General features: G+C 43.9%; 2 protein-coding genes across 5 annotated transcripts in view; one reads left to right on the top strand and one right to left on the bottom strand.

Annotated features, from left to right (window-relative positions):
* The window catches only part of ANXA11 (annexin A11), a 40,894-nt gene extending 35,152 nt beyond the window's left edge, over window positions 1–5,742 (top strand). For 2 of the 3 annotated variants that reach the window (XM_053388169.1, XM_053388168.1), the window contains exons 12-15: window positions 450–545; window positions 2,488–2,546; window positions 3,294–3,416; window positions 4,056–5,742. In XM_053388169.1, the coding sequence (XP_053244144.1) occupies window positions 450–545; window positions 2,488–2,546; window positions 3,294–3,416; window positions 4,056–4,115 (338 nt within the window). In that variant the 3' untranslated portion in view covers window positions 4,116–5,742. The other variant, XM_053388170.1, reaches the window with a different exon arrangement.
* An 861-nt stretch (window positions 5,743–6,603) lies between these two features.
* Window positions 6,604–23,087, bottom strand: PLAC9 (placenta associated 9). Of its 2 annotated transcripts, none has more exons than XM_053388181.1 (4): window positions 22,837–23,087; window positions 13,322–13,422; window positions 7,467–7,584; window positions 6,604–6,925 (listed from the first exon to the last, which is right to left on the bottom strand). In XM_053388181.1, the coding sequence occupies exons 1-4, from the start codon at window positions 22,889–22,891 to the stop codon at window positions 6,915–6,917; spliced, it is 285 nt and encodes a 94-aa protein (XP_053244156.1). In that variant the 5' UTR covers window positions 22,892–23,087; the 3' UTR covers window positions 6,604–6,914. The 2 variants fall into 2 exon arrangements, with proteins under 2 accessions (XP_053244156.1, XP_053244155.1); XM_053388180.1 differs by having other exon boundaries at window positions 7,467–7,587; window positions 22,837–23,071.
* Between the last annotated feature and the right edge of the window lie 1,635 nt (window positions 23,088–24,722).

Consider the following 24,722-nt stretch of genomic DNA (forward strand, 5'->3'; position numbering starts at 1 on the left):
GTGCAAGAGACTACACAGGCTTTTTCTTGACAAGTGGTAACTAATATTTTCATTTTTGATGGTGCCTAAGATCAGCCAACTCTGATCAGATGCAAAGAAGGACTGGGTTCTTCGACCCTTTTAAATAGTTATGTAGAAATTTGTCAGGTGAGACAAGCTGCACCGCCTGAAATTCCTCCTTCTACATAACAAAGGGCGTTTGTCCTCCTGTTAGGGTCCACAGTTAATAATTGGGGAGGGGGTGTCTGTCTGTCATCCAGCCGCCAGATGTCAACTTAGATAAGTGATCGGAGTTAGGGCCATACCAGACAAAACAACTGAAGGCCTGTGATGGGGCAGCACAACTGACTCAAAACTTAGCAACATCCTTCAAGAGCTGGTTGTCAGACTTCACTCTTCCCACTCACTTGGCTTAAATGACTGATGATCCCTTTTCTCTCTCTCGACAGTTTTCAGTGAATATCAGCGAATGTGTAACCGTGACATTGAGAAGAGCATAATCAGAGAGATGTCGGGAGACCTCGAATCTGGGATGTTGGCAGTAGGTGGGTGAGGTCTCTTTAAGAGTGAAGATCATAGAATCATAGAGTGGGAAGGGACCCCGAGGGTCATCTAGTCCAACCCCCTGCAATACAGGAATCCAGATCACAGGCATCCCTTGGTGGGCTCAAACCACCAGCTTTCTGGTTAACAGCCAGATGCACTTGACCCATTGCACCACTATGAATCTAACTTTTCAAATTGTGGTTTGAATGTTCCTAAACACACACAGTTTTCTGGCCTGGACTGCACTCTTTAAAATATATAATTTTTGAAAAAGATCCAGAAGTTGGGGGATAGCAGGCTATGTATGGCACCTATTGGCTAGTACCTGCAATATCACCAACCTCTTCTCCCGTAAATTCTCAGAGTAGCTTTTAAAGTATTTGTATGTTTTGGGAGGGTAAAATGTGACATGTATGTTACTTAAGATGTATTTCAAAGCACAAAAGAGGGGCAAAACTAAGGGATATCGTATCTGAGTCATGTATATGTTTAGAAAGCAAGTCATAAAGCTTGGTTCAACGTGTAGGTGAAAAACTTTGCCGTTCAGAATATTTTATCATATATTTCATGCCACTTTCTACACAATAGTTCTCTTGAGAATATTTGGCTTTGGCTGCGAGTTTCAGTTTGGAGCTAATAATAATAATAATAATAATAATAATAATAATAATAATAATATTTATACCCTGCCCATCTGTCTGAGTTTCCCCAGCCACTCTGGGCGGCTCCCAATCGAGTGTTAAAAACAATACAGCATTAAATATTAAAAGCTTCCCTAAACAGAGCTGCCTTTAGATGTCTTTTAAAGATAGGATAGCTGCTTATTTCCTTCACATCTGAAGGGAGGTCGTTCCACAGGGCGGGTGCCAGCTACTTTTACTTCCCCCAGAGAACTTGGTTATAAATTTCATTTACCATTCCTTTGGTTTGTCTCGTTAAACCTGGTTCCCATTTAACAAATCACAGTTCATGTGATTGGGGAAATGGCTAGGATTCCACTGAGGATGCCCTTTGAACTTGCTACTTCACCTTCCATGCCAGGCACAGCAACCTTTGTCTGTATCCTCTCATCTTTCATTCCTCTTGTTTTGAAGACAAGTCACGTCCAACAACACCGTGTTTACATTCTGAGTGTGTTTCTTGGATGGGGCGAGTGTTGTGCCAAAAGCTTTTGCCATCACCAAGTTCCTAGGATCACTTAACCTGTCCTAAGTGGCCAACTATCAACCAGTGAATCCCGGAGTGCTAGTTAAAGTGTCATATTGGCCACAAATTCATTGGGTGACCTTAGGCAAACTACTATACTGACCAACCCTGCAGCACGGCCGTAAGGATTTACAAGGCAATATATATGAAGCTGCTTGAATATTTAAAATGTGTTCCATAAACACTCACTGTTTTATTTGTCGTATAAAATGGCTTTTACTCTTTGCACCAGATCTAACTGGAAATATGTACCCTTTTTTTTTTGGCTCCGTTATAGCTTTCAGGATTGTAAGCTTGGTAACTGTATGCAATACTCCCATAGTGTGTGACTAACTTCACTGCCTTCCATTTTCCGGTCTTGAAGTGTAATGTGTGCCTTGTTCATCTACATGAGAAATCTTAACATTGATATCAAAAAGGAACATACCTTGTATTAGGTTACAAATGAACATCACCATTGGTTCTTTCCACTCCCATAAAATGCTCAAATTAAAAGGTAGATGTTGTTTGATAGCTGTTTGGATTGCATGACTGTGTGCTTTTTTTAAAAAAAATCTGATTTTGTGTGATTGTCCCCTTTGTTCCTCCCCATGACATTCACTGAGTCATCTCAACTCCCAGGTTAACCTGAGAAAGCAGATTTCAGCAAAAACAGTATGGCATTGATGTTTTTTTAAAAAAAAGGTTAGCAAATGGTTAACAGTCAGTAACTGGTGATCTCAATTTCTTTTGCAGTTAAGTGTGTAAGAAATACACCTGCTTTCTTTGCAGAGAGGCTGCACAAGGCCATGAAGGTGAGTTGAAATCATGTGGGCCTCTGCACGTCCGTGTGGTCAGATATTCAAATGAGCTGTTAGAAGCTGACTCTGTTGGGATGTAGATCTGAGCCCAGGATATCAGATTTTAGGGGTGGTAGACATGTTTCACACAAACCTGTGTAACTGTAGCTTGAAAAACCTCTGGAGGCAATGATCGAGCAAGAAACGGCTACGGGTGTGTGCACATAACCCATTGCCATTTTCTTTATTCCAATTCCTCCCCCCCCCCTGGGTTCCACAGCCCTGATTTTAAATGACAGAGGTGTTGGGGTTGGAGTGTTTGTGAACTGAAATGGGGTGACAGCAGGGAGGCAAAGGGTTTGGTGCCCCCTTTTCTCCCCTCTCCTAGTCTCCCTTTTTCAGTTGTCCCTCCCCTTCCCCAACATATTTTCAGGCTAAAAAGGATATGCCACCCTGTTGTTAACAAATGGGCATGTGTAAAGTTTTGGACTTTGAATTTGTTATCAATTAAGCAGCTGTCCCCAACTCTGTTCTTCATATATTTTGGACTACCACTCATATCAGCCTCAGCCGTTGTGACCAATGGAAAAGGATGACAGGAGTTGTATAGTCCAAAACATATTGAGGGCACCACATTAGGGAAGGCCTGCCATAAAGCCTCGAGCGGCCATTTTGAGTAACAGTCAATGCTACATGTTCAGAGGGAGCATCGCAGTCTGGTAACAATTCACATTCTGGCCCTTTCCGCCACGTTCTTCACAGGGAGCTGGAACCAAAGACCGGACTCTCATTCGCATCATGGTGTCACGCAGTGAGGTTGACCTGCTAGACATAAGGCAGGAATACAAGAGGATGTACGGCAAATCTCTCTACACAGACATTACGGTGAGATTGTGAGGGGCTTGTCTCGCTTTCCATGCGTGCCAACTCAAGATGCCAATGTCCACACTGAAACCTTGAACTTGGCCCAGTACCATTTTTGGGAGCCGGTGCCATGTTCATCCATCTTCACAGTGGGGCTTTCTCCACCTGAACTCTAGCCACCATCTGGCCCAGTGTTTCCCAAACATGGGTCCCCAGCTGATTTTGGACTACAGCTCCCATCATCCTTAGCTAGCCAGACCAGTGGTCAGGGTTGATGAGAACTGTAGTTCAAAAACAACGGGAGACCCAAGTTTGGGAAACACTGATCTGGCCTGTTTCATAGGCTGTAGTTCCACAGTATACCAGGGGGCCAAATGTGCTCCACACCACTGTTGTTTTAACAGAAAGCAAAACAAAAAAACCCCATCATATTAAATAAGATGTTGCTATTGGAGTGTTGGGGGGTGGGGGGAGGGAGAGAAAAAATCAGGTGGCTGCTGTCTCCCCAGGTATAAAAGTCTTGTTTATAGGTTCAGATGAGCAGGGTGTATGCCTTGTGTAACTGGGAGGTTCACCTGTTGGCTTCTGGCACAAAGATGATTGCTCTCTTTAACCTTTGGCACAAGATCACTTTTTTCCCCTTTTGGTGTTTCTTACCAGGGTGACACTTCTGGAGACTACAGGAAAATCCTGCTGAAATTGTGTGGTGGAAACGACTAAGTTGAGCCCCCTGGAATTTTGTTTTTGTTTTTTTTAAAGAAATCAGCTGGTTTTACGCTATCATTTCACACATGCTGTCAAAACTCCAAATATCCAGAAGATTCTTTCTCTAAAGTGCCACGTTATTCCTTTCTTTGAATAATATATCATGAGTACAGAAATAAATCCTGCTATAGAGAGAGGCCGCTGCACCAGATAGCTGTAGTTCACAAACAGGTTTTTGCTTTCTTATGAGGGGGGGACGGACACACTCCACTGTATGGAAGTGGCTTGTGTTGCATGAATAGCTTTTGTTTGGAAACGCCTTTGTGTGTGCCAAATGATTCTATACAGCTTTGTGTCTTACCAAAAAAAAAGTACAAAACATTTTTTGTATGTGTGGTGAATGGTGCATTTGATATTTACATGCTTGTTGCTTAAATTAAAAAAAAAAACCTGTTCTGAAGAGTGATTGGGTAGACTTTCAGACCCTGTTCACTCACTGCTGTTCAAGGAGAAATGTAAAAGTCTGGCTAGAATCTTTATGCTGCCTTATGTTGTTTCGAATGCTGGATCTCCCTGAAGTCTGTGATATTGTCCCTCAATTGAAGGAAAAGGGATGTGGTGCATTGGCAGAATTCAGGACCAAGATGTTAGGAAGTCTGCCAGGGTGTTTGTCATTAGGGTCCCTCCGAATGTCCTGTTTCTTGTGCATTCTTGCAGATTTATGCTCCTGCTGATAACATGGTGGTTATGCAAGACCCCACTTCTAAGAGTGGACCTGCAAAATGTGGTACAGCTATGTTTTCTACTAGAAACATTTATTTTTGTCCCATTTTCACGTGCTAAGAGTGCAAGAGTGCTATTGAAGCATCACAGAACAACTAAGACAGCAGGATAGTGTCTTAATGCACTATTGTGTCAATGGCATGTTACAAAGCACACCCACAAAAACCTAAGTCTGCTAAGGCTTACACTTGCCAATGAGAGCTTTCCTCTCCAAGATGTAATAGCAGCATGAAATGGAACAGTTTTTTGTTGTTGTTGTTCAGAGTTGGGATAAGGAGAGGAAGGGCTTAATCTCTCTGCACATGCAGAATCCCAACACTTCAAACACACATAGCCATTTTTAAAACTTAAAAATCTATTGGCTTTCTGTTGATGTCTTCAGCATCATATCTACAGTAGTTTAGCTCTCAGGGACAGCCTACAATCAAACGCTCATTCATTTTTCAATAAGCAGAGGATCAGCTTTTTCTCCTGAAAGCAACATGTGAACAAGGCTTCATTGTTAGAAAAGGCTGCTTTACAAGCTCCAAACTTTTTATTGGAATATAAACAGGAACACAGAAACCAATGGAGATTCCACATAAAATGCTCCTCTTTTACAAAAATAGGCACAAAGGAAACCCCCATTGATTTAAGCGTTCAGCACGTTTCACTTTCCCCATTCAGTCCCTGATTCTTAGATGGACTTGCCGCTAGCATGATCCAGCCAAAGTTGTCCTTTGGGAGGCTCCAAATGCCTTCAATCTGAGTGTATGCCAAAGCTTTTTCTCTTTGCGTGTTTTTGTAGAATTCTACCTTAAAATCAAATATATAATTTTTTAAAAGATGATTTGTACAAATAAACCAAATTAGTACCCAAGCCTCCTGCACCAGTGTTCTTATTTCTGCCATGTTGACAGCATCATTTCTTTGGGATATTCAGCTTCAACCATGGATGGCTCCCCTCGGGGAATGGGGTGTGTCTCAGGCAAATCAGACTAGTGAGCTTAAGCACCATCAGGCAGTTTCTTGAGCAAATGTTTCAGAGGCATATGCAGAGGGGTTCTAGCTTCTACATAAAACATGAAATCATTCCACTTAGGCTGCTCACTGTGTCTCCTTGGTGACCTGTCCCTTCATAGGAAAGGCTTGGGCAAAGACACGAGGACAGAGTGTTACAAACAAACTCACTCCTGGGCCACTGAGCTCTGCATCCTATTTCCAACACTGGACAAACCTGGATATTTCAAGAAGTTTGGAGCCAGTTTTTGGCAAGTGTGCCACAAGTCCAGAAGTTAAGAGAATGCCCCTCAGTAGATATGCACTCAATGCGCTTTCACAAGGTGTTTCAGCTGGGGAGTACTGCCAGATTTGGAAGTCTTGCTGGACCAGACCAAAACTCCCACCATGGTGCTTCCAGCAATGATCACCATTAGATGCCTCTAGGAAGCTTGCGAACAAGGCTGTATATTTGACTGTGCTGCAGCCAGGCTCACGTGCTTTCCTGCCCCTACTCTCCAGGAGCGCCATAAGCACCTGTTGTTTATTTTCTCTTGTGGCACCAGTGCTACAGGTTAGCTAGTTAACAGGTTAACCATCCTAAAATTTGAGCAATCAATTAATAACAACAAAAATTTCTTTGTGACCAGAGATGCCAACCGAGTTTTGGAGACTACCAGGTACCCCATGAAAACTTCCAACAGTACCTCTTCTAATTTCTGCTTCTTTTTCTTTACCGCCAGACGGCTGGACCTTCTGGGACATTTAACTTCTCCGCGGGGGTCCTTGCCATGAGGATTCTTTTACGACAATTTTAGGAGTCTCTAAATCTTCAGGATAGGTGGGAAGAAAACTTCTCTCTTGGTATTCTGCGTCAGTATGATTAGATCGTAACACAGAATAACTTGTGATGGAATACTCCCCATCCCAAGTCTGAAGACATCTGTCTGGTCTGGAAGCTTATGAAAGAGTGCAATATGGGTTAATTATGCAGGTGGGAGATATAGGTATATAGATATTACAGTCTGTTCCTTTGGTCCGTTGTCTTGAAGCTCAGCTGGTATCTAGCAAATGAGAGAGAGGAAGGGAGATTGTAGTGGCAATCCACCAAGCCATCGGTTTCTAGAGAAGGCAGTATTTGTTAAAAAACAAATGAAGGGTCACATCCCAGTGTTAGCCTTCCACTAACAGAAGCAGGAGGTGCAGTTTTCACTTGATTCTCTCTCTCCCCCACCCCAAAAAAACCCAGAGGTAACCAAATTTTCCAGAGCAGATTTCAGGGCGGCACAGGGTCCTGCAGAGGGGAAACCCTCTCCCCAACACACCCACCCACTAGTGAAGGTTTTGCTAGATTAAAGCCCTTCTGTGTACAGGATTACTTCATTTACAGAAGGTCAACAATGAATAGTAGCCGATGAACTTGAAACAGATATTTCAGTAGTGTTACACAGCTTGGAGTTTTAAGGGTACAGCAACAGACCATATTATTCCCCAAGTGAAGCGATCTTCAGGGTACAACTGCATTCTGTGTGCTGAATTGCAACATTTACAAGCGGTTGTGGACGCTTGGATAATAGATGTACTACATTTCTCTGTGATTCATACCTTCAAAGATATCCACCAAGGGAGTTCCAGGAGCAAGAGGAACATTCCATGCAGTTTCACTTATGGTGTTCAGCAGGGACTTGACTTCAGAGTCAAGAAGATCAACCGTCTTTTCCACCTGCTAATGAAGACAAGTGAAATTTAGGGTAATCCACTTCTATCAGCATCTCCTGAATTAGCCTGGTTCTATGGCTTAGTATTTTGTGAGAACTCTGCCAGACAACTTAACTATGGTTTCCTTCCTTCCTTCCTTCCTTCCTTCCTTCCTTCCTTCCTTCCTTCCTTCTTTTATATCCCAACTTTTCCTTCAATGAGCTGGTGTACAAGGTTCTCCCCTCCCCATTTTCTCCTCACAACAACCCTGTGAGGTAGGATGTTAGGCTGAGAGACGTTGACTGCCCCTAGGTCACCCAGTGAGTTTCATTGCTAAGTGAGGATTTACTGCCAACAAGCTACTATCAATCCAAAGGCATTGTCTTTTGTTGGCTATGAATCTTGACGTTGCATGTGAACCATAATAATAATAATAATAATAATAATAATAATAATAATAATAATTTATTATTTATACCCCGCCCATCTGGCTGGGCCTCCCCAGCCACTCTGGGCGACTTCCATAGAAACCAAAAATACAGTAAAATATCACACGTTAAAAACTTCCCTGAACAGGGCTGCCTTAAGATGTCTTCTGAATGTCAGGTAGTTGTTTATCGCTTCGACATCTGCTGGAAGGGCGTTCCACAGGGCGGGCGCCACTACCGAGAAGGCCCTCTGCCTGGTTCCCTGTAGCTTTGCTTCTCGCAATGAGGGAACCGCCAGAAGGCCCTCGGCGCTGGACCTTAGCGTCCGGGCAGAATGATGGGGGTGGAGACGCTCCTTCAGGTATACCGGACCGAGGCCGTTTAGGGCTTTAAAGGTCAGCACCAACACTTTGAATTGTGCTCGGAAACGTACTGGGAGCCAATGTAGGTCTTTCAAGACCGGTGTTATATGGTCTCGGCGGCCGCCCCCATAAGGCTTGTTTGATCACCCTATCGCAGCTGTCCAATCTACAAAGGTCCAAGGCAAGAGCAAGGCTGGAAGAGATGTCAAACTTTTAAGGAAAAAAGCCATGGTTTGTCTGGTCATCTGGGGGAACAACTTGCAGTCACCACAAGAAAGTTCTCTGTTTGACTGAGTGGGCTCTGGGAGGCTCTTGCGTGGGTTTCGGAGGCTTTCACAAGAGCCTCCCAGAGCCTGGGAAGCAAATCGGAGAGCTTAACGGTTCTTCCCACGATGGGCTTTTAAGCTCTCCGCCTTGCATGCATTTAATTTGTTTTATTTCAGCTGGCTGGCTGGCCGCCATGCACATAGAATCATAGAGTTGGAAGAGACCACAAGGGCCATCGAGTCCAACCCCCTGCCAAGCAGGAAACACCATCAGAGCACTCCTGACATATGGTTGTCAAGCCTCTGCTTAAAGACCTCCAAAGAAGGAGACTTCACCACACTCCTTGGCAGCAAATTCCACTGTCAAACAGCTCTTACTGTCAGGAAGTTCTTCCTAATGTTTAGGTGGAATCTTCTTTCTTGTAGTTTGGATCCATTGCTCCGTGTCCGCTTCTCTGGAGCAGCAGAAAACAACCTTTCTCCCTCCTCTATGTGACATCCTTTTATATATATGAACATGGCTATCATATCACCCCTTAACCTCCTCTTCTCCAGGCTAAACATGCCCAGCTCCCTTAGCCGTTCCTCATAAGGCATCGTTTCCAGGCCTTGGACCATTTTGGTTGCCCTCCTCTGGACACGTTCCAGTTTGTCAGTGTCCTTCTTGAACTGTGGTGCCCAGAACTGGACACAGTACTCCAGGTGAGGTCTGACCAGAGCAGAATACAGTGGCACTATTACTTCCCTTGATCTAGATGCTATACTCCTATTGATGCAGCCCAGAATTGCATTGGCTTTTTTAGCTGCCGCGTCACACTGTTGGCTCATGTCAAGTTTGTGGTCAACCAAGACTCCTAGATCCTTTTCACATGTAGTGCTCTCAAGCCAGGTGTCACCCATCTTGTATTTGTGCCTCTCATTTTTTTTGCCCAAGTGCAATACTTTACATTTCTCCCTGTTAAAATTCATCTTGTTTGTTTTGGCCCAGTTCTCTAATCTGTCAAGGTCGTTTTGAAGTGTGATCCTGTCCTCTGGGGTGTTAGCCACCCCTCCCAGTTTGGTGTCATCTGCAGATTTGATCAGGATGCCCTTGAGTCCATCATCCAAGTCGTTGATAAAGATGTTGAATAAGACCGGGCCCAAGACAGAACCCTGTGGCACCTCACTAGTCACTCTTCTCCAGGATGAAGAGGAACCATTGATGAGCACCCTTTGGGTTCGGTCAGTCAGCCAGTTACAAATCCACTGAGTGGTAGCATAGTCAAGACCGCATTTTACCAGCTTCTTTACAAGAATATCATGGGGCACCTTGTCAAATGCCTTGCTGAAATCAAGGTAGGCTACATCCACTGCGTTCCCTTCATCTACCAGGCTTGTAATTCTGTCAAAAAACGAGATCAGGTTAGTCTGACATGACTTATTTTTCAGAAATCCATGCTGACTATTGGTGATCACAGCATTCCTTTCTAGGTGCTCACAGACTGTTTGCTTAATGATCTGCTCCAGAATCTTCCCTGGTATTGATGTCAGACTGACTGGGCGGTAATTATTTGGGTCCTCTCTTTCCCCCTTTTTGAAAATAGGGACAACATTTGCCCTCCTCCAGTCTGCCGGGACTTCGCCTGTTCTCCAGGATTTCTCAAAGATAACGCTGCAGCTGTACAAGTTAAATGTGCGTAAGTTGCAAGTCCATTGTACCCCTTGCCCGTTTGGATTCATCACTCTCACAGTGAATGCAGATGCAGGTGGGAGTTCATCCTTTGCAAGCTGCATCCGCCATAAGCCAACCCTACACCAAGGACTTTGATACACTACAAGCAGGGAGAGATCATCTGTAGAGCGCAGGGTTAGCATTTCTGGTCTTGTGCTGCCCTCTAGTGGACAAGGGTGTTGGTTGATTTATTTATTTTTTAATTGAGATTAAGCGGGCACTGGCCTGGTTTGCATGTACTTGTAATGTTAAACCACCTTCCTCTGCTGTGGTTGACAGAAGTGTTTTTTGTCTGTTGAGCGTATAAATTTATATTATTTTTATTAAGGTAAAGGTACCCCTGCCCGAACGGGCCAGTCGTGACCGACTGGGGTTGCGCGCCCATCTCGCTTAAGAGGCCGGGGGCCAGCGCTGTCCGAGGACACTTCCGGGTCACGTGGCCAGCGTGACGAAGCTGCTCTGGCGATCCTGCACCAGCGCAGGACACCGAAACGCCGTTTACCTTCCCACTATATAAAGCGGTACCTATTTATCTACTTGCACTTTAAGGGTGCTTTCGAACTGCTAGGTGGGCAGGAGCTGGGACCAAACGACAGGAGCTCACCCCGCCGCAGGGATTCGCACCGCCGACCATGCGATCGGCAAGTGCTAGGCGCCGAGGTTTTACCCACAGTGCCACCCGCGTCCCATTATTTTTATTGTAACAGAACAAAATAAAGCAAATAGAGTTGTAAAGAAAACAAAAACATGAACACACATATTAAACACCAAAAGAAGAAAAGAAAATGGATATTGTGAGCTAAAAACAAATGAATTTCTTTACCAAAATCATATAGAACACATTAAAGTCCTAAAGTACCAAGTAATACAAACAGGTTTGCCTAATCTTGAACCTTGTTGCTCCAATACACTATGAAAACAATCCTTTTTTCAGAAAAACCATCTGACTGGTATTGTCTGGTTCTCGCCCTATTTGTAACCTTAACCATATATACACAATGTCCCAAATTCTGATTATCCATTCTCATGAATGGTGTCATCCTCCTCCAGTTACAGAAGGTGATCATTCTGCCTACACAGTCAGATTCCCTATTTTCTGTGTACAATGCCTTTAACATAAAACAAGAGGACCCACTTATAATCTATAAACCTTTATCACTTCCAGTTACGTTCTTATGTCCTCCCCCAATGCAGGGCAGACTTTGGTAGTTCGGTGCCCTGAGTGAGGACAAAATTTAGCGCCTTCCGTGCTATGCATGCTCTCAAGTGCACTCCGTCAGAGTTTTACACCCCCTCATCTTGGCACCTGTTCAAGGGAACTGCCGTAAACCCAGCGCTGTGAAATGCTATGACTTCAGGACACAGACAGAGTATATACACCACAGCCCAGCATTTGCTATTTTTGCTGTACTATATATCTGATTAAGGCACGACAGCGTTAAGTACAAGCCACACAGAAATTTATAATAGCTTGGCTTAAGGCTTACGCTGATTGTTTGCTGGGGTACATTCTGCCCGATCCCATTTCCAAGGATCTGGAAGAGGAGTTTTGATTAATTGCAGCTTAGTGGCTCATCCGAACCCACACAAACTGCAGTTACTCTTAACTATAATCTACCAAAAACAAAACAAAACCCCAAGCCAAGTTCAGACAGTGATGAAACTGATTTAGTTTACAAAAACTGTATGCTAGAACATAGTCTTATAACAAGTCAGACTGTTGGTCGATCTGATTCAGGGTTATCAATCTTGCCTAGCAGCCATTCTGCAGGGCTTCAGGTAAGAGATTTTCACTAGGCCTACCTGGAGACCTTTCACATACAAAGAACGTGCAAACCCCTCATTTTATGATTAACTATAGTTTGGGATTCAGATGCAATGGTAAACTGTAGTTAAAATGGAATGACTTTCTTCAAAGCCACGCCAGAGGGAGTGCATCCTGAGGCTCGCATGAGCTCATTCTCATACCTCTGAATGTTCCATGCAAATACAGCCAGTGAGGGGTTCTTATACGTTGCTGGAAACACATACAAACAGAGGTAAAATAAAAGTGCTGTGTGCAAAACATGTGGGTGAAGAATCGAGGCAAGAATGTATTTGACAATCAGATTTCTGCCCAAAGGTTTCATGCACCTTGGTTGTTGAACGCCTTGGTACGCCTACATTTCGGCTCCCGAACGATTGAAACCCAGAGGTGAGTGTTCTGGTTTTCGAACGTTTTTTTGGAAGCCAAAGGTTCCTGCAGCCAATCAGAAGCCGTGCTTTGGTTTTCAAACTTTTGGAAGTCGAACAGACTTCTGGAACAGATTCCGTTCAACTTCCAAGGTACGACTGTACTCCCAAAAGTGATCACTGATGATTTGCATTTAACCTGTCCCTCCAAGCTCAAGGCAACATGCATGGATTTTCCCTGCACAAACATGTTATCAACATATATCAAACCATGTGGGGTAAGTTAAGATGAAAGATGGTGATTAAGCCAAAATTGATGATCATGCCTAAACAGGGATTTAATCCTAGATGTGGTACTCCATCCACTTCATCACACTGGCTTTAACATATGCACAGGAAAACCACTGCAACTAGCCATTGGTTACATAACCCAGTTTTGTTTATTCCAGCTCTCCAGAACCTAGGACTGGACCTGATACTTTCCATCCACAATGCATGAGCTGTAATAATGAATCCATGCTTGCTGGTATACTGTCACATCTAATTGCCCCGAACCTTCCCAGCACAGTAGTTCAGATATTTGTAAGTGTCTAAAGCAAGATTCATGAAAAGAAAGATGTTGTATTTCCCTCCCCGCCACCTCAGTGTGACACAATTACAGATCTCTTGCCCCTTTGACTGCGACCCATATATTGTGCAACCAGATTTTGTGGAAATCCCCAATCAAACTTGGTATTTTAAGTAAGCCATTTTGGAGAGGTACCAAGGAACAGACTGGAAGAGTAACTGTGGCCTGTAACATTGCTCTGCTAGATCGCCTTACCTCTTGGATAGTATCTAAGCGCTTATGAATTGTATTGTGTTCATCACACCAGTCATTCTGCTCCAAACTCCCTGGGAGATCAGTGACAGGATCAGCAGCAACTGCAAGAGGGGGGAAAGCAAGCAATATTAAAACTTTGCCTAGGCTTTGTTTTGTTATTCCACGCTATATTTAGGTTTTGCAAAAAATACTTAGAATCCCCCATGTCTGGGAACATCCACTGAAGAGTTGACCTCTTAAGGGTTCCACAATTCAGAAGAACTGGGACCTCCTATAAAATTAAAGCTCATCAGGGGTGACTCACCACAGAGATGACCTCTTCTTTCTAAAGTTTACTAGTGTGTGGAGGGAAATATGCCAAAGATCACAACTGTGTGGTTTTTCAATGTAATACCAAGAGAACAGAACAGGCAATTGAACTCTCTTAGGGTAAGTGACATTATTTACCGTATTTTTCGTCCCATAGGACGCACCTAGTTTTTTGGGGGGGAAATAAAGGAAAAAAAATTTCCCTTTATTTCCCCCCCAAAAAGCAGGTCGGAGAAACCAAACCAGGTTGAGGAACAGCGGGATGGCGGCGCTGCACCTCCCTGCTGTCCCCCGAGCTTGTGGGGCTGGCCGATGTCTGCCCAGCGCGAGGGGCGCTCTGATTCAGGGCACCCCGCCCGCCGGACGGCAGGCTGCTATCTGCAGCGTGAGGAGCCCTGCGGGGAACTCCTGCAGGGCTCCCCACGCTGCAAATGTGTTCCTGAAGCGCCGGGCGCCCTGAAAGCAGAGCGCCCGATGCTCCGAGAAGCAGGCTGCTATCCGCAGCCTAGACATCCCTGTGGGAACTCCCGCAGGGCTGCCTAGGCTGCGGATGTCTTCCTGAAGCCTGGAGAGTGAGAGGGGTCGGTGCGCACTGACCCCTCTCGCTCTCCAAGCTTCAGCGAAAGCCTGCATTCGCCCCATAGGACGCACCCAGATTTCCCCTTCATTTTTGGAGGGGAAAAAGTGTGTCCTATAGGGCGAAAAATACAGTATTTATTTATTGGTTGATTGATCATCTCATTCGCCCTCCTCTGCACATGTTCCAGCTTGTCAATATCCTTCTTAAACTGTGGTGCCCAGAACTGGACACGGTATTCCATTTCTGGTCTGACCAAGGCTGAATAGAGTGGTACTATTACTTCTCTTGATCTTGACACTATACAGTGGTACCTTGGGTTACATATGCTTCAGCTTACAGACTCCGCTAACCCAGAAATAGTGCCTCAGGTTAAGAACTTTGCTTCAGGATGAGAACAGAAATCGTGCTCCGGCAGCGCAGCAGCAGCAGGAGGCCCCATTAGCTAAAGTGGTACCTCAGGTTAAAAACAGTTTCAGGTTAAGAATGGACCTTCAGAACGAATTAAGTTATTAACCCGAGGTACCACTGTACTTTTGTTGATGCAGCCTGGAATTGCATTAGCTTTTTTTGCTGCTGCATCACACTGTTGACTCATGTTAAGCTTGTGGACTAGATCCTCAATAAATAGTAATATTGTTCGTAATATTTATATTGTTTACATCAATAATATTCTGTTGTTGTTAAACATAAGGCAGAAACTGGAGTGCTGTGAGATTAGGCGCATCAGTCCACATAGCGCTAGACCCTAGGAATGTTTACTCTGGCCAACTGAATTCAAGATGACTTAAAAGGTAAAGGTAAAGGTACCCCTGCCCGTACAGGCCAGTCTTGACAGACTCTGGGGTTGTGCGCCCATCTCACTTACCCAACAGTAAATTAGTATTAGTGCTAATTCTTTACACTGGTTTCTTTATTTTGCCTTTAGCATTGTCTTTATATGAGGGAAGCTGTCTCCTCATAATGGCAACACAAATATCTCTTTTTAAATCTTTATGGAAAGAAAAACAACATGTAATTAAAGAGTAGGGAAAAGGCCCTCCTCAAATATTTGGGCCAACCATCAAACCTTAAAAAGTTTTGTAGTGGAGGCCCCACCCATTTCAGAATGATGAGTGCAACCAAAACTATGTGGAACTCGCTTGCCTCAAAGTCAGGAAAGTTGGTTAAAAGTGTGTGTAATGCTAAACCACCACTGAGCTTTGGAAAATGTTTTTCAGTGGGGGGACAGCAAATGTCAACAATGTATTCCCTGACTTAATATGAAAGAGGCCACTTTACACAGGAAACTCCCAAGATGTTACTATAAAATAAGTACAAATGCTGCCAGTTTAAGAAAATGTAGGCTGTCAGCAGGTTTTTAACTTGGCATGGTAACTCTGGCCTGTGGCTGATATGTATAATCACCTCAATGAGAAATAATGGAATTTCCAAAAAGAATTTATTTCCATTAATTTACTTCCAGAGAGCATATCCCACAGATCCGTCATATACTTTGTCCCTGCACAACACTGAAAATTTTCAGCTTTAAAACTCATCTAAAAACTTCATGCTGCCACAACCTTTTCCTCCCTGCCTGGTTATCCTTTGTTGCAAAACAGTCTTCAGTCACCTCACGTCGGCTGCCCAAAACGTTCACCTCTTCTATCACTCAGGCATATGACTCTCCTCCTCAAATTCCTACCCTGGTTTCCTACATCCAGTGAAATCTCTTCACCTCTCTAGTGCTTTTTCCCCCTGGGGGACGCAGGGGGACACATACCCCTAAACATTTTGTGAATCCTTGTACTTTTGTCCATTTACTGTACAGTCATACCTCGGGTTACAGACACTTCAGGTTGTGTTTTTTCAGGTTATGATCCGCCGAAACCCAGAAGTACCGGAATGGGTTACTTCCGGGTTTTGGCAGCCGCGCATGCGCATAAGCGCTAAATCACGCTTTGCGCATGCGCAGAAGTGCTGAATCGCAACCCGCGCAAGCGCAGCTGTGCAGCTGCAGGTTGTGAACGTGCATCCCGCACGGATCACATTTGCAACCCGAGCATCCACTGTATTTATTTTCCCCGATCTGAACCATAAAATGGTGATTTTCTTGAGTCAAAATGAGAGTACCCCTAAGCATTTTTTTAAAGAAAAAAAGCACTGCCTCTCTCAGAACAGCCCTAGCGTCCATAGGTAGGTTAGGTTGAAACCTGATTAACTGGCCCAAGGTCATTGGGCAAGTTTCTGGGCTGAGTGGCAATTGGAACATGGGTCTCTCAAGTCCTAATCCAACACTAAGGATTAACAACAATACCATGCCAACTATTGCTTTGCTCAGCAATATAAACAGATGAGAGAAAAAGGCAGACAGCATTTTTATTTTGGAATTAACTTTCAAACCACATAATAATTAATGTGAGTTATTATAATTAAAGAGGCAACGTTCCTAGCTGTAGGACACAGAGCCACACACAGCATGATACAACCAGAATAACTATTTCCACATGTGATATCAACATCTGCTCGGAATTTCTTAGAAACATGGCAGCTTCGAGTTTTTTTTGCTGAATGCTTTCCTGGACTCATTGTGACTTACTCCTGATTAAAATATTTCTGTTTTCACTTATGCTGGGGAAACCTCAGCAAATTTTAAATCCTGTTTTTTAATGCATTGGGTACAGCAGATAAGAGAAACACAATTCTGCAAGATGAAACATCAGCCAGCGTGGAGGGGGGAAATAGAGTTTTGAGCAAAGTAATCACATGAGCACAACTGGTGGCGTGTAGAAAATGGTCTTTTCAAAATAAAAGCTACCAGAAGGCTGCTTCAGATGTGACATTCATGTTTTACCAAGCTGAAAATGAGCATCAGGCATGCAAGCTACTCCCTTGTCCATCTTTCCTTCACAAATAAACCAGGATCTCTGCATCAAAGCTGGCACACAGGGAAAGCCTAGTTCACAAGCCCATCACTCATTTCTGGCTTCATATTGTCACAAAGAATGTTTTGCCTGACTCCAAACTGGGACAAAACGTCTAAACTTTAACATGTTGTGTCCAAGCTTAGTGGACTGGATCTTGCTTAAATCTCATTTAACAAGCAGGCGGAAATAGGGCTTTGGAGGTACAGGGTTCATCCAAGTAGATCTGAAATAGAGTCCTTGGACTGCTTCTGTTTCCCTGCCCATCCATTCCAGAAAGCCTTTCTTGCTAAAGTTTGTGGATATCTCTACTTTGTGGGGTGCGGGGGCAGAACTGGACTAATTGCTCTTTAAATGTAAATTTGAGCTGCACTGCATTTGTCCCACCTTCAGAAAATGCACCTATCCCAAGATGAGGCAGCACACACACCTTCAAAGAGGGGGAAATGTTGAGCTGCTTTTTTTTATATATAGTTTTGCCCAAAATTGTTGAGCTTTTTGATAAATTCACCAAAAAAATATGAAGTTTTTGAGCTGTTTTTAAGAAACATAGTCAAAAACAACACTGCCAATATGAGTTGGATTTTCCTGGACATTTTTAGTGATTTTTGCCCAGACACAGATATGTCCAGGAAATTCCAGACATATGCCAACCCTACTAGACCACAAACCACCCCTTCTCACCTGGAGACCCTACCACAAGCTCTCCTCCGATGCCTTTGTTAGCAGCCTAATGCCAAAATTTATGAGGTCCAACCACCAACTTGCCAGAGGAAATCCTTTGCTTACTATTTGTGTGTGTGTGTTATGCTGTTGCTAAAATACAGACATGGTGGGGCAGAACCAGTGAAAATGGTGACAAGCCAAAGAGGCGAAGTTTCCTCATAAGCCTGAATAATTTGGTTCAGGCTGTTTCTTGTGGTTGCTATCTTCTCTACAGTACTCTAGCGTGAGCTAGAGCCTCATAAAGCAGCAGGGTGGAACGTAAGTTCTGATAGAACAAAACAAAGATTCTTAACTGGATTGCAGCCAAGGGTGAGAGTTGATTTCTAAAAAGAAATCTGGGAGCTGATTATACTGAGGTCATTCTCTCCAGCAGAGACCATTTCTTATGCACAGCCTATTTTGATTAATGCAAAAAAAACCCACCATTTCTTTTCTTAGATATGTAGCCTCAAAGCAGCAATTGTCAAATTGTTCCTGGTGCATTCTCAGTTAACACAGTATGACTGTCAGGCCCAATGGGTCTGGCTCCTTCCCATGTAAACTGAGTCAACCACCTCCCTGGGATCCTCTCCAATGCACAAATATTCCTCCTCTAGCAAAGCAACGTGAAACAGGCTCCTTGGAAAATATAGGGACCTGAATGCATGTCTCTCTTATATCGCAAGGTCAAACAAAAGATCCACAGAGCCGAGGTGATTTTTGCCTGGGTGTTTTTGTCCTACTCGGTTTCGTTTACTTGACAACGTCCCCTCTGTCCAAAATATTACGTCAGGGAAATAAGAACTCGCTTGGCTTAATTCTGTGCTTGCTTTGGCTATCCTTCCTCGCGCTTGGGAAGAAGATAAATATTTCTGAGAGGACTAGGAGCATTTTCAATTGCTCTTCAGTGGTAGATGGAGTTATGTGTCTGTGTGATTATGGAGATACTTAGCACCGATAAGAGTTCTTCAGAGTGTTCAAAGCACTTTACATATATTACTTTGGAATTATAATTCCGACAAGCCTGTAAGATCTGAGCTCCCTGGAATAGTCCATACCCTCCAAGTGTCCCGATTTTCCAGGGATAGTCCCGGAATTACAAAAGTCATCTTGGCTTCTGATTGGATCCTGGAATGTCCTTATTTACCGGTACCTCGCCAGGGCCACTGTAGCTGAGCCTGGAGAGGAGGATGAGCCAGGGCTTATACCGAGCAGTGACAGTGGCTGCCAGGAGCATCCCATGGCCTCTCCATGGCCAATGATGCCAGCCTCCTCCCTTGGGGAGCTTGTAGCGGCTGCTGGAGAGTGGGCGAGGAGGAGGAGGAGAGGCTGTTGCTGCCGTGGCCCAGCCCTGTGTGACGTGTCAGCTCTCTGAGGGGCAGGCAAAGGGCAGGGCTGCCCTGGGAGGGAAGAAAGTCTTGATTTTAAAAATAATAACACTTTGCGTGTTTGCATCTAAGCTTGTCCCTTTCCAAAATTTACTTATTGGGGTCTGTTTTTCTTTGTGTAAATCTACCAAAGAATAAAATAAAAGCGGGGTCAAGGGGAGTGTCCTGTTGACATAGTTGTATTGGCACCTGCCCTTCTTCCGATAGGAAATGCTCTGCGGCAGGGGTGAGAAACACAACAATGGGGGTGTCTAGTGGGAAAAGTCCCTACTTTCATCTGAGGGATGTTGGAGGGTATTCATTTGTACTCTGCCTTTTGGATCCAAAGTTTCTCCCCCAGCTGGCTACACCTTTCAGTTGCTAACCCATAAAACCTCCCAACTGACCATAAAAAACAGTGATCTCAAACAATGAAAGCTAAAACCCAACCAGAACAAAACAATCATTCATCAATATGTATTTACTTGATTTGTGTTTGCCATTGTGAAAGCTTGCCCCTAACTCCATCTCATAAAATCAGAATCACTTCAAGCCCATGAAGTTACTGTAGGGATAAAATCCTGCTTGTGCTATTTGCATTCTAATAATGGGAGCCCACACCACTGCAGACCACAGTTTTGTGGGTTGTGGTGGGAATATAAACCTTAGGATTGGTGTGTTTTTTATTAAAAAAAATGTTGCAAATATTTCTCAGAGGGGTAGCAAACACAACAAAGCAAACACAAGAAAGAGTCTTGTGGTGCCTTAAAGACTAACAAATGTGTTATGGCCACAATAATGTTGGTTTGGCTGTTCCAGACTCACTTATACATTTCACTAGAGGATTGTCCAGAGCTATAGAGTCTTAATTAAAACTGTAGCAGACATGATAAGCTTCTGCATCTTGTGTAAAACCTTTCACACGTGTGCCCATATTATATTTTTATTACTTTAAGGTAAAAGTAGTTGCCATCTATTCCCACACCCTTCCCACAGATTGAGGGAAATTTTCTCTTGTACTCCTCAGGAAATAACTTCAGCTGTAACTGAACGTTAGAAGTTTGCAGCTGCCAGAAAGAAATAGCAACCACTGAAAAAGCTGTTTTAGGCACATCTGAGAGTTTGCATGTGCACTGATGTGATTTGAGGTTGGTTGGTTTTTTTAATCTGCAGAGCCCATCGCAAAATGCTTTGGAGATTCCCCTCAGCACAAAACTAGAGCTGATGGTGACAAACCTGTTCACCTTAACCCAGGTATATCCCAAACATGCATATAATAGGGGACAGGTGACCGTTGTTGTTTTTTAGAGTAAAAGGAGAGCACAGGTGTTGGGCACGAAATCCTCTGTACCTGCCCATGGCCTCCCCTCCCTCTCACTGCACTGTCTTCCTAGCTTGGCATCTAAGCCCTATGAAGGTTAAAAGTGCTTGTGGGAACAGGTTGAAGGGACATAATATGCCATAAAGATGGGGAGGGTTTACCATCTGCCCACCACCTCCAGAACACATACAGAGTGGCTGGGGGGGGCCCAGCCAGATGGGTGGGGTATAAATAATAAAATTATTATCATCTTCATCAACCTCATCATCATCATTATATACTTGCCTGCTCCTTTTGCTCTAAACAACAGGACACATGCATACAGATCTCGATTTAAATTAGTGGGCTTCTTGCCTCATAGTTTGTTTATCCCTTGATGTCTAGTACTGAGCTACTTAAGAAGAACAACAAATTATAATAAATACGGTAATTTGCTGTGTAATTATGGGAGTTTGCTGTCTGAAAAACACAAGTCCTCTAAAACCTTGGGCATGTTGAACAGGCTGCATAGTTCTTTGCATCCTGCGCATTATCTGTGGGCGCCAGTTTTCACTTCAATAATACTTAGTATTTGAAGGTACCTGCGCATGTGTGTGCAGGAGCTGGTTTCTATGTGTGCATATTTCTTGCTGAATGGGGAATTGTGTGTGCAGTGTTTGCAATTCCACAGCACACTCCCACTTCGGGTTTGGGAAGCTGTGTACAAGGGGTGTTAGCTGCCATCCATATGTATCCTGCAGCTATCCTGTTATTTGTTACAAAATACTATGTTATGATACATTTCCCCACAAAACAGTTTTGATCCAAACTAAGAAAGAAAAACTGCCTGGCTGTGTTTTAAGCGTGTACACATCCTCAAGGCACAAAGCAACTCAAGAAGGTAGCACAACTGAAGCAGATCCAAAAGAGGAAAGTGGGGGGGGGGATCCAAATCAACAAAAAAAGTCCCAACTTGAATGTATTTCAAGTGAAAGGTCTGATTTTGCAACTGCGTCTGCATTTAGTGCTGCTTGCCAATCAACTGATCTGCCTGCAAGTTGGATTAGTTCCATGGCATTTTCCACAAGTGCTCAAAGGTTTACCTCAGTAATTCTTATAACAGCCCTGTAAGGTAATTCTACATTTTTATTATTATTCCCATACTGCAGGTTTGAGGCCAAGGTTGAGAGACAGTGGCTTGATCTGGCAATTGAGAACAGAGGCAGGAATTGTCCTGACTTATAGCATATTACTCACTGCTTCTACATAATGACTAAAGCAAACTCACAAGAGGGAAGTGAGGATCTACAAGTGGGATTTGCAGCCTATGGCAGGCAGCACCTATATACCTGGACAAAAGTAATTACCATAATGCTTGAAGAAATGCCGCAAAAACAACCTGTCTACACAGCCCTTTAGCATTTCTATGCAATACCGAAAGAACATGAAGCATAATGGGAGGGGTAAATGTGCCCAATGGAGACATGGGTGAAGCATGAAAGCCTACACCATGGCAAAAACAAAAATCTTTGCAGATTTAAAGCAATGTCTAGCAAGGATTTTTATACCCTGTTCATTTCAGTGAAACAGTTAAACACTGGCAAAATTTTCTTCTACTGAAATAAATTTTAGTCAAATCCTCTGCAAATTAATTCAGAAGTGGGACCCAATAAATTCAATTAGACTCAAAAGTATGTATGCATAGAGCTGCAGCGTTCATTTATTTGCCTTCGCTAGATTGCACCCTTATTCAAGAATGGCAGTGTGTGACACAAAGGTATCTTTAAAACATTTGTACATGCTAAAAGTCAAAGATCCAGCATTGTGCAAACCATTTCCCCTGCTACACAGTCCAATAAAAGAACTTAGAGTGGCAAACACAGCACTATTAACCAAGAAAAATCTCTAGAGGTAGGCTAACAAGCCTCTTCATTCCTAGCTTCTTGAAACACTGAAGTTCTCACAGCAATTTAATTCTTAAGCTCTCCAAAACTGAATGCTGTTCAGAGGGCCATATGACTGACTGACAAAAGTGAATCGCACTTGAACCTGCATACCGTTTTGGTGGTATTACTCTGACTTTTGGCAAAGCCTGACAAGTACTGCATATTTTTGAGCCCTGTAAAATTTTATAGTTTGCGTCTATAAAACATGATCTCCAATTGCACAGAGGTCATGCTTATTATATAGGGCTTTCCTTATGTGAACTTCAGAAGTTAAAATATCCCACTGGCTGTTTTGAACTAAGAATGAGCACATTGTATTTCTATCCATCTCTATCGATTTGCTTCCAATGGCTGCTCTTCCCTCAAGCAGATAATGCTTCTACAAGCTGCCAGTTTTGAAAGACTTACCCAATCCTTGTCCATTCAGCATTAAAATAAAAAGCAGAGGCCAAATGCAAAGCATAGTTTCAGAGGCTCCGTCCGGAGGAATCTCTCCTGGTCCAGCAGATGAAGAGAAATAAGCAGCCTCTCTCCCCAGTATGCACTGGCCCTCTGCAGAACAGTTTGGATTGGCAGCCGGAGAATTGGGAGGAAATAGTCTCTGGCTGCTGAGCCAAGTTTCTTAGGCGGTCCTCGCCTTCCTTTTTCCCCACCCCCATCCAAGCCACCCTTTAAACTCCACATAGGGACCAGTCACCCAGGGAAGCTCATTCTAGGCCAAATCTGCTGAAGCAAAAGGTGGGGCGTGTAAGAGTTTATTTACTTCTATGAAACATGAATGGAATGTGCCGAAAAAGAGCTCCACTGAATACAACCAATTGGATCAAGCACAAAGCAGCTGCCTTGGATTTCTGTATGCATAGTTTTTAATCACTCTGCAGGAGAGAACAAAGTGGAGTTCACCAGTCAGGCCTATTATTACTTGTTTGATTAGATTTCTTTAAGAATTCCACTCTGTCTTGAAAGCTCAGTGCAGGTTACCATAGTTCCAGTATTTTACATGTACTCACAAACTTAAGATTCCCCTCAGAAACATAAATCAGAGGCATAGGAAATAGGCTTTATACCACGTCAGACAAATAATTTATCACACCCAGCATTGTCCACAACAGAGATGGGGAACCTTTTGGGCTTCAGAGGCCAGATTGCACCCTGGGGGCCAACAGTGACGGTGGGTGGGACAATTCACCTGCTCAAATCCCTTGTGTGGGTTTCCACACAAGGGATTTTGAAAGCTAGCTGGCTATCAGGTGCTTGGGAACTGCAGCACAAGGGGAATTGCCTGCCTTACGCTTCCTGCTTTGGAAAGCCCAAAGCATAGTACTGGCAAAACATGGGCATATCCAGGATTTATGTCGGGGGGGGGGGCAGGACAGCCACCTGTCATCATCCTCTGTCTGGCTCCATCTAGCAGATTTGCAACTCTTTTAAATTACTTTCTTTTGACCCCAACTGCTCAGAAAAATCTCTCAAAACCTTTCTACAATTTCTACTTTTAGTTAAGTATCCTTATTTATTTACTTGATTTAAGGGCAGCTGCCCCCCTCTTCCCCCCAAATACACCCATGTGACAGAGCACTTCTTTCCCTACCCATCGACTGTTTGGGGGTGGGGGGAGTGAAAGAACGCTGCATTTTTCAAGTAATGGCTGTGCAAGGGAGAAGTCCTTCTCACAGCCAACGCCCTCAATGGGTATTTAGGACCCCCACACATCAGCTGACAAGCGGGGAGGGAGGGAGGTCAAATCCTGATGATTTGGCTGCACGTGCCTGTTCCCTCCTGTGAACAGGCACACACAGTGAACACAAAATCAAGAGAATTGTGCTCTTTTGTCTTTCCCATCAGCTGATGTCATGAGTTGCACAAGCTGATTGGCAATTGGGCGTGGTTTGGGGGAAGTAGTATCATGGGACAAAACTGACCTGCGGACTGGGGCTCCCCCACTCTGGTCCACACTGACTAGAAGCAAATCCGTTATGTCTTGAGCTTGAATCCCAGAACAATAGGCAGGTAGGATTCTAGAATGCAGCAACTTGATTCGCCAGTAGGAGCTGTCCAATCTGGCTCCAGTAGGGGAGTTTGAATCGGCCTATCATGCGTGACTGGTGGTATATAAATAAATATACTGGTGGTATATAAATAAGGTATATATAGCCCGGGGTCTGGGCGGGGCAAAGAAACAGGATGATTGACTGTTTTCACTATGAGCTGAAATACACACATGAAAACCCGAAGGCTCTACACTGAATAAAATCTCAAGGGTCTCTAGGTGGCGTCTTTCCCACTCCTCCCTG

This window comes from Podarcis raffonei, chromosome 5 (assembly GCF_027172205.1).
Source record: "Podarcis raffonei isolate rPodRaf1 chromosome 5, rPodRaf1.pri, whole genome shotgun sequence".
Lineage (NCBI taxonomy): Eukaryota > Metazoa > Chordata > Lepidosauria > Squamata > Lacertidae > Podarcis > Podarcis raffonei.

What these genes read in the sequence shown, in the direction of transcription:
- PLAC9 (XM_053388180.1), bottom strand. Translation starts at nt 22,891, where the DNA reads ATGCTTTGCATTTGGCCTCTGCTTTTTATTTTAATGCTGAATGGACAA. An exon ending in GCTGAATGGACAAGGATTGG is followed by an intron (nt 13,423 to 22,836) that starts GTAAGTCTTTCA and finishes CCCCTCTTGCAG; the next exon opens with TTGCTGCTGATCCTGTCACT. An exon ending in GCTTAGATACTATCCAAGAG is followed by an intron (nt 7,588 to 13,321) that starts GTAAGGCGATCT and finishes TGTCTTCATTAG; the next exon opens with CAGGTGGAAAAGACGGTTGA.